The following is a 10,040-nucleotide window of genomic DNA, read 5'->3' on the forward strand; positions in this document are numbered from 1 at the left end:
GAAATGGAATTTAGACAAGATTAAGAGTAGAGAACGGTAGAACGAATCGTCTTCTTTCTCTTATAATTTATTGAAACGGCAAAGCTTCTGCGCTTCGGGTGGGGGGGGGGACAACTGAAGTCAGACTAGGATTAAGAGTCGAGAACGGTACACCGAATCGTCTTCTTTCTCTAATAATTTAATGAAGTGTCAGAGCTTCCGCGCTTCGCGCGGTAGGGGAAAAACTGAATACAGACAAGAACATGATACAACGAATCGTTTTCTTTCTCCTAGAATTTAATAAAACGTGAAAGCTTCCGCGCTTTGCGCGGGATGGGCAAAAATGAATTCAGACAAGGATTAAGCATAATAATTTATTAAAACGTCAAATCTTCCGCGCTTCGCGCGGGAGAGACGAAGAACTGGATCAAGAAGAGGATTAAGAGCCAGGACCAGTACAATGAATCGTCTTCTTTCTCTAATAATTTAATGAAGTATCAAAGTTTTCGCGCTTCGCGCGGGAAGGGGAGGGGGGACTGAAAAATAACTTAGTTCCTGGCCCCGGTTTATAGGATTAAATTTGTAGACATTTGGACATTGGCATTAATATGTTTGTCGGTAATTGGTTGCTCGTTTTGTCGGTAATCGGTGGCCTCTACACCCTCCCCACTCCCCCACTAAAAAAAGATCTAGCGACGCCCCTGATAACGACACAGTTTATACACTCGAGATTTTTGCAAGTACTACCGATGAAGCACCGGACCACCGTCTTTGTGCATTGTGCGGCATCAAAGCATATACAACGTCTCAAGACGTGACAGATCACTTTTCTCTAACTTCTAACCAATCAGAAGGCCTCGTTTTTTTCCCAGGAAGTGCCGGTGGACATTAATGCGCCAAATATGGTTCTCAAATTGCAAAAGATTCCTACTCTTGGAAGGGGTATGAGAAAGCAATTTTACGTCATATTACTCCAGGAAGTGCCTGAAAGTGCGTCTAATTTGGTTCTAAAATTGCAAATTCTTCTTACTCTGGGAGGGGGCCAGAACCCCCTCCCATACCCACCCCGCTTGGTCGCTCCGCTTCCTCGCCTATAAAGCCTCGTTCTGTCACTTCATCGTTTTACATATATTTAACCCCATGCCATTTTGTGCCCCCCACCGGTAAGAAATTCCTAGATCCGCCACTGATCCATTCAGCGGGGCCTGCATGTGAGAGCGGGGTGATGCGGATTTTTTTTTTGTCAGCCCCCCACCCCCCCCCCAAAAAAAAAAAAACGTTTTTGCTCATTACGCCACTGCTCCCATACAAATATGGTACCCACAAATTAATACCAGTTTCAATTTCATTTATTGGCAAACACCTTCGCACTTTGAACGTTCGAAATAAATTAACATTTACAATTTCTGTAGCTCTATGTAATTCTTACCGCAATGTATTCACGTCATCAGGCGCGTACGCAGACGGGAGGGGGGGGTGGGGAGGTTACCCCCTCTATTTTCGTTTAATGTGTGGTTATAGGAGGATAAGCCCCCCCTCCCCTCATTTTCTTCAAAAAAATTAAAATTTAAAATTTAAAAAAATGTGTGTGATGAAGGGTTAAAACAAAACAGACCTAACATACTTACACTGTTGCTCATAACGGTGGAATATTTTTTTTTATCCCAATTTATGGAATTATTTAAAAAATTATTTAAAAATACTAGATCTAGATAATAGTATACAGTCTCAGATTTTATTGAATAATAATTTGCCAATATGTGTTTTGCGTGACTGCTAAAGCATGTATATTATGCTAATATGTTTATTAACTAGGGGACCTATGCCCTTAAGTCATAAATGACAGTAATGAGGATTAATGCCTCACAAAAGGGCACTAATATAGCACATCGACACGGTGTTGATCCTGGGGCCTCACAGTTACGAGGCCATTGCTTTGTCACTGAACCATGACTGTATGCAGCGGGGGCTATGGTAGGGGGCAGTTTCCATAAATTTAAAAAAACCAGAAAATGCAATAAATTTTCAATAATTTATTGCATTGTATCCCGGTCCCCAACATAAAAAAATCTTCTGTGTGCCCATGCCTTGAGCCATAATGCATGGCCGTCCAGAGGATTTTTTTATGTTGGGGACCGAGGTAGAATGCAATAAATTATTGAAAATTTATTGCATTTTCTGGGTTTTTTTTTAATTTATGGAAACTGCCCCCTACCATAGCCCCCGCTGCGTACAGTCATGGTTCAGTGACAAAGCAATGGCCTCGTAACTGTGAGGCCCCAGGATCAACACCGTGTCGATGTGCTATATCAGAGCCCTTTTGTGAGGCATTAATCCTCATTACTGTCCTTTATGACTTAAGGGCATAGGTCCCCTAGTTAATAAACATAGTAGCATAATATACATGCTTTAGCAGTCACGCAAAACACATATTGGCAAATTATTATTCAATAAAATCTGAGACTGTATACTATTATCTAGATCTAGTATTTTTAAATTATTTTTAAAATAATTCCATAAATTGGGATAAAAAAAAAATATTCCACCGTTATGAGCAACAGTGTATATACAAACAAAATTCAGTCTTTCTTCATTAGATTGTGCCTAATACTCATCAGGGTTTTTTGTGTGTCTTCTTTATAAGATGTAATGTCGGTCTAGCGGACTGTTTCTTTTTTTCCGGAAATGAGGAAATAAATCAATTCAATATCAAAGTAAAAAAGATGTATTGAAACTGAAATTGGATTGTACAGTAAAACAATGCAAATGAGCCACCCGAGCACACACAATGCACGACAGCTCGACGCAGTAATATCCGGGAGTATCATACAGTCGTGTCTCGCTTCAACAGCGATCTGGTTTCAGTTTGTCTTTCATTCAGTCGTTGGACTTCCTTAGATGAGAAAGGGGATTATTGAATGCTCTTGAACCCCGTCTCATTCTCCGTGATTATAAAGTGAGTAATATTTGAATTTCTATAATAATACGTTCATTTAAAGCGATTTCATTTTTTTTTTTTCGTTTCTTACCTTACCTTATTATATTACTTTAAAAAAAAAACTTTGGCAGATGTTTTTCTGAAATATATGCCTACCTCTGTAAATGAAACGACGAATTGAGGAAGAAAAACTGATTTTATACTGATTCTGATAACGCACAAGAAAAGTGTTCTTGACATTTCTTTTTATGTTGGCCCCATTTTGTCATGATTTATTCATTTTTCTTTGACCATCATTTTTTTTAAAATAAGTTTTTGATTGAAATGATGTCATCGTATTCAAATTCGGGAAGGGGGGGGGGGGGGGGGTACACACATTAAGACAGACGGGGGTGTGCCGCTCTAATGGGTTACTTTTTCACAAACAATCCCGAATTGTGAAAAATGGGCCAACATGACCCTTAAAATGGAAAGGGGTTTCGAGGCTTGAGCGCCAACCCCCGCCAAACGAAATCTGATTACCCCCCCCCCCCCCCCGGTTCAAAAGATTTTCGGTTGGTGATTCGAGGCTTTCGAGGCTTGAGCGGCACACCGGGCCCCATCCAAACCACATTGTTTATGCTAGCCCATATCCAATGGTGTATCAACTGGGACGAGGGGCAAATGCCCCAGTAGTACTTTAAAAAAAAGATAGGAGGCAAAAACGCAAAAGGAAGAAAGAGATAGGGAAGAAAAGTAAGACAAGTTATGATCATTAATAAGGGTTGTATGCGCCCTCAATACGCTGGGTAAATTGCATATGAAATTGGTTTTTTAAGGGTATATAAGATTATACATTTCCTAAAGCTCGGTAGCTTTTGCTCACTCGCATAGGTTGCTTCAAGATCTCGAAATTTCCCCCACCCCAAGACTCATGCTACTAAATATACTGTATAGTTTATAGAAAGTGTTTTAAAGAGTTCAAAACAGTGAACAAGAAAATGTAATTATCGTTGCTTTGCTCCCTAGTTGTTCTCCCGCGCAGATAATAGATCAATTTATCTGCAAACCATGGCGGACCAGACGGAAATTACAAACGTTACCTCTGATCAAACTGAAAATGGCCAAGGACCACCTTCCGAAGAAGACCCGGATACTGTTGAAGATATGCAGGTACCTAGGCCTTTCATAATATTTTTGTGCACTTGATATGCTCAAACAGTAGCTATATTTCGTTACAAATTACTATTCATAGTCTCGTTATGATCGATCTCATTCGTTCAAATTTACTCAACGAACCTTTTGTCGAATTCGTCTTTCTCATTATAGCATAAAGAATCTCAGTTTCTCCTGAATTATCTGTTTGAGGTATATTCTATTTATTTAATATTTGGCGATAGATTCTTTATTTTCTTCTTTATTTTATCTATTTTATCAAAACATGATGATTATTACTTTTACAAAAAGTTATTAAAGTACCTTATCAATTTTTTACATTTAGGATGGTTAGAGTACAAAATTTACATTCACCTTAATGTTTTATTTTTGAAACTCGTGATTTTTGTATTCCACAATTTTGCTTTTCTGACATAATAGGAAAAGTAAATTTCGATGGCAATTCTCTTAACGTACCACGAATATCCCTGGATTGAATCTTGTTATCTCACACGACTAACAAAATATGACTACATGTTGCCGAACATATGCAATTCATTTAATGTTATATTTCGTCGACATATTCTGTATCTTGAACATAACTTATATGTTTGCAGTGGCATATCGCGATTTCAGCCGGAAATCTGGGGCACTTTTAGCATAAGGGGAGGGAGGGGTACCGTTCAAACTAGGTGGAAGAAATGTGAGAGAACATTGCCATCGATTCGTGGGGATAGGGTGTGGAAGGGGTTGTACAATTGTCTATGTTCGTTCATTTTTTTTTAAATTTCTTCTCTATGATTTCTCTCTCTTTCTCTCTTCCCAAACCCCCTCTCTGCCTTTGTTTCTGTCTCGATCTGTAGCTTACTCTTTGTTTCTCTGATCTGTCTGTTTTTTTTTCTCTCTCTCCCTCTCTCTCTCTCTCTCTCTCTCTCTCCCTCTTACCATTTGATAGGAGGGGTACACGTGCCCACAATGCCTCCCAAATAGCTTAGGTTATTGTCACTGTATATAGAGTGGTGAAGTGTGACGTCATCATTTTTTTTTATTTTTTTAATTTTTTTAATTTTTTAGAGTTTCTCCATTTTTTTCCTTCATTTTCCGAAAGAGCATAAAAAATAAAGTCCAATGTCGAAAGCCAGTTAATCATTTTAATTATTGGCTGAGATATGACCATCTGAATAAAACGATATAGGAAGAAACTCAGTGTTATATTGCTCTGCATGGTTCATAACTTAACGAGCCAGAGCAATAGAACACTGAGCTCCTATAGGAAATTTATTTATTCAGATGGTCATATCTCAGCCAATACTTAAGATATTTTATTGGCTTTCAACATCTATTTTCCGAAAGAGCATAACAAATAATACGGTTGCCCGGCAAAACGTCGCGTAGCCGGTTTTACCGGTTGCCCGGTGAAAGGTCGCGTAGCGTGGGCGCTGGTAAAGATAGGGGGAACCGAGAAAAATGCTTTTGAACTTTTAACACCTACTTCAAGTGCTAAAAACAACAATGTTTCTCTGTTCCATGTAGCCAAAACTATTTTTAGAGAAAGATATTTACCTGATTTATTATGTTCTCAAGTTATTTTGCAAATATGTCTTTCTTTTGATTTTTTTTTATACCAATGGCTGACCTAAAAAAAGGTGACCTTACCCCCCCCCCCCCCAACGGAACAAAATGTCAAATTTCGAGACCAAAAAAAAAAAAAAAAGTGTCCTCTTACCCCCCCCCCCCCCTGAAAATAGATTTTGTTATGATGTCACAGCTTCGGTACTCTATATGGCTTCTGCCTGACTACTAGTATTGGTAAAGTTCCCTGCCAAAAGGGGTAAAATAAATACAAGTGGCTGTTTCTTGACTAAAATCTACATAAGATGATAAATGCTCAAGAAAAGAAACAATAAGAAGAAGAAGAAGAAAAAGAAGAAGAAGAAGAAGAAGAAGAAGAAGAAGAAGAAGAAGAAGAAGAAGAAGAAGAAGAAGAAGAAAAAGAAGAAGAAGAGAAAGAAGGAGAAGGATGTTGTTGTTGTTGTTGTTTAATGTTTTAATAGCGCTATCCATCGATTTCGATGATTTCTGCCAATGAGAGGAAAAAGAATCCTTTTAAGATGCACTCACTAAACAGTTTATTTGTTTTCTATTGCATTTTTAGGCGTACAGGGAGACGGAGTGCATATAATTACTATTAGCACATGCGATGAAGAATGAATGAATACGATATATAAATTCATACATTTTAATACATAGGCCTACATTCATAAATATGTATATTCATCATCGATTATCATTTTGTACATACATTTAGTTCTGAATCATTGTATTCTAAAGTATAATAATCTGTCAGTGCCATTTTGAATGAAGTTGTTAATCATGTAAAGAACACGGTGCAACGTGAAATAGGCCTATATTGAGAAATCATTGTGAACATGCGCAATCAAGCCTTTGGCTGCGAAGTATTGTCGGAATAAAACCATTATTGAATTGTATTAAAACGAATGAATCAGACCGTCGATTCAAAGAGCGAATCACGATTAGGCCTACATTCCAGAAATGTTAAAATGGATAATCAAAAAGTACATTATCAAGTTTTGGTGGAAGCTGATTTAACAAGTATAGTAAAGAAAGAGTAATAGTAATCATATATGCAGTGTCAAGAACATTTCTCCATTCTTATTTACAAGGGTGGAATCAATACTAATTGTCAAGTTCAAATCAAATTCTCAGTGGTCGGAATGGAATTGTGTATTGTTGCAATGTGAGATTAGGGGGGGGGGGCCAAAGTTAGTCTATGCCCCTTTCAAATGTTCCAAATTTTCAACCTCAACAGCTCTACTATATCCTTCTATATCTTACATTTTTCGTTTCCAATTTAACTCTCTCCATCTTACACAGAACGATGAGGAGGTGGTGACGCAACAACCGAAGAAGGACGACAAGAAATCTTCGTTTGAAAAGGAAGGTCCGAGCGCGGAGATCGAAATCGATCCGCTCAACAAAGAAAGCTGCGTGTCGGCAGCGGCAGGAGTCGGCTCCGTGTCCAAGGACTACATGGAAGGGACGGTCAACGCCGAGTACGTGGGCCCCAACGTGGCCTGCGTCATGTCTTGCGACGAATGCCCGACTATCGTCACCAACTGCACGTTCGAGCTATGCAGCGCCAACTACATGATCGGGGTCATCCTCTGCACGATTGGTCTCGCTTTCGACACGAAGCTGACGTGGACTGACGAAGGCGTGGAAGCCGAGGTGTTCGGTACTGGCCTGGACACATCGGAAGGGTTCTCCTTCTCCGCGTTGGGTTCGAAGATTGGTATCGCCAATAAGGAGAAGAGGGAGAAGAAGTGGGCTAAGAAAAAGCTGAGGTGGGAGAAGAAGGTGGGACCAGAGCAAGATAAAGATGAGAGTGGAGAAGTGAATGCCGGAGAAGTGAATGCCGGAGCAGATTAGCCTCATGATAATTTCGCACGCCTTATTATGAATTGGAAATCATTTGCCCCCATCGGTGAATTTGTTTTACAGATATTTTATGTGAGTTATTGAAGAATGTTCTCTTTCATATGAAACACATTTTAAAAGCTTAGTTCGGAAATTATATAAAGTCCTAATTTAGATTTTATATATTAATCGTTATAGTAATATTTTAACATTTTATACCTAACATATTAAAACGATTATGTTAGACCTTCACATCAAAGCCCTAAACTTTAGAACAACAACGCTTTTTAAGAAAAACAACGCTGGCTATGAATACATTTGACAAACCTGAAAAAGGCTTAAAGCTGAAAATTCGTATATTTCATATCTTCTACGGTTGTCTCATTATTTCTTTGTTTATATATATTTATATATATATAAAAGAGATAGGATTAGGAAAGTTAACAATACCCTGACTAAAAAGAAAAAAGCAAGATCAAGAACAAACAAATAATCTTCTCTTTTTCTAATTGTTTCCTAGTTGAAAACAGTGAAGACACTAACCTTCTCATTTTAATCTTATATTTCTATTCATTTTCATTAATTTTTTGAGTGGAGGGGGCGAGGGTGGGAGGATCTGGGGCCCATCTTATCAAGAGCTGCGATTGATCCAAACCAATCCCAATGCGGCCCCCAATTAATTGCAAGTTTGCAGTCTCCTATCTTTTATGTACATAGTTGCGATTGATATCAAACGTAAATAAGTTGCGATTAATAACAATAACTCTTTATAAGATACATGTATATGCGTTTTGTGGTGACGTGTGTGAGGCTTTTTTGGGGTGTTCTTGCTCGTTTTTGTTGTTTATTTATGTTTGTTTTTGGCTACATGTATTTTTGTATTTGTTGTGGCAAACTATATTTGTGAGTTTCCACATTCCGTGTGACATCATACCCATGATTAAGGACTTGGTAAGAGAAAATTTGTTTTTAATGATAATGATTTGACAATTGTAAGTGAAGTCTAGATTGTCTAGATTTTGTTTGCATACTTTCAAAATTTGCTTAATGATATTCATAAATATAAAATGACTGTAATATTAAGTTTAGAATAACCATGTTTTGATTGTGTATATTATTTTGTTGAGAAGATTCAAATCTTGTTTTCAATCACGTGCTATTTACAAGGGAAAGTCATTCGACTTCTTTTTTTTAACTTGTTCAGGTTATGTTTGCATGTATAAATTTGCTATAGAAAGTTCGAAATCACTGTGTTATTTTTAGGGGAATTCTCTTTTTTTAAATATTTTTTTTTGTAAAAATAAATTGAGATTGCTCAGGTTTTAATTGTTTGTAAAAAAAGGGAAAGAAAGAAAAAAATAATAATAATTTATTATCTACAGTACCGGTAACTTAAAATCTGATCTGCATATAGTTTGATTGGGAAGAGATTTTTTTGTTTAGAGCTGTCTGGCTATAGGTACATGAGTGGGTACATGTATACTTTTGTACTTCCGACAATATATTATAATTTTGATACTTATATCTCATAATTTGTACATGTACATATCTATTTTAGAAGTACAAGTGTACATGTATTTTCGTCTATACATAATAATATAGGATGCCTATTGTAAATATCATTTTATTGCCGTATAGAACAAGTTGTTTTTCTGTATTTTTGTTAAATTTAAAAGCCTTTTGTAATATTGCAATAATATGAGTTAATATCATATTGTATTTCCTTTTGTCATTTACTTGAAAAGTGATTAATTTCATCTCATGAGCTGCATGTAATATTGTATGATATGTTTCTAAACCGAAATAAACTATTGCAATGATTGCAAGACAATAATGACAATAGATGAATGGAAGTTCTTTACATCGCTATATTATAGTTGAACACGTGACTTTGACTGCTATATACAGATAGAAATTGGTAGGGCGTATCGTATAACATTTTCTAGAGTCTAGACCACCGTGGGGTGCTGCGGATTAATATGATCATGGGGGAAAAATTATAAGTCCCTTGCAGTCCAATAAAGGGCAATTGTGAACTCACATCAACGCTTTTTTTTTTACAGCCGTCCAGCCTTCCACATCATATGCACTCGGCCAAGAAAATTGGATGCAGTATGACCGGGAGTCAAATATGGTAATTACACTCCCCGCAATTGAAACCACGTGACAAACTGTGGACCAATCACATGTTTGTTTCTGTAAGGGCTATTTAATAAAAGATCATAGCTGCAATTCCTTTAAACATGAGTATCATCAAAGTTTTTAATCTAATACAAGATTTGTATAGTTGAATGTACTGTGCGGAGTGCGAACACACCCATATATATATATATATATATATATATATGTATGCTAAAGGCTGCCCCCTCTCCCCCAGACAAAGAATAATTGATAAAGGTTAAAGGTTCGTCAAATCGTTGAATCTGGCTTATCTCAATGGTCAAGCGGTTAATGTAATGGCGTTCTATTAAAGCGAGGGACCTTGGTTAGATTCCAGGCGAAATTGCAAATAGAAAAAAAGGGAGGACAGCGGTGGGAAATTTGAACGAGG

General features: G+C 37.3%; 1 protein-coding gene across 1 annotated transcript; it reads left to right on the plus strand.

The window, feature by feature from the left end:
* The first annotated feature begins 2,767 nt into the window (after positions 1 to 2,767).
* LOC100887983 lies at positions 2,768 to 8,773 on the plus strand. The gene is made up of 3 exons (XM_003725898.3): positions 2,768 to 2,935; positions 3,926 to 4,069; positions 6,947 to 8,773. Exons 2-3 carry the CDS (start codon positions 3,968 to 3,970, stop codon positions 7,499 to 7,501), a joined length of 657 nt encoding a protein of 218 aa, XP_003725946.2. The 5' UTR covers positions 2,768 to 2,935; positions 3,926 to 3,967; the 3' UTR covers positions 7,502 to 8,773.
* Positions 8,774 to 10,040: the final 1,267 nt, after the last annotated feature.

The sequence above is a fragment of the Strongylocentrotus purpuratus genome, unplaced genomic scaffold, assembly GCF_000002235.5.
Source record: "Strongylocentrotus purpuratus isolate Spur 01 unplaced genomic scaffold, Spur_5.0 spur5_scaffold_7, whole genome shotgun sequence".
NCBI lineage: Eukaryota > Metazoa > Echinodermata > Echinoidea > Camarodonta > Strongylocentrotidae > Strongylocentrotus > Strongylocentrotus purpuratus.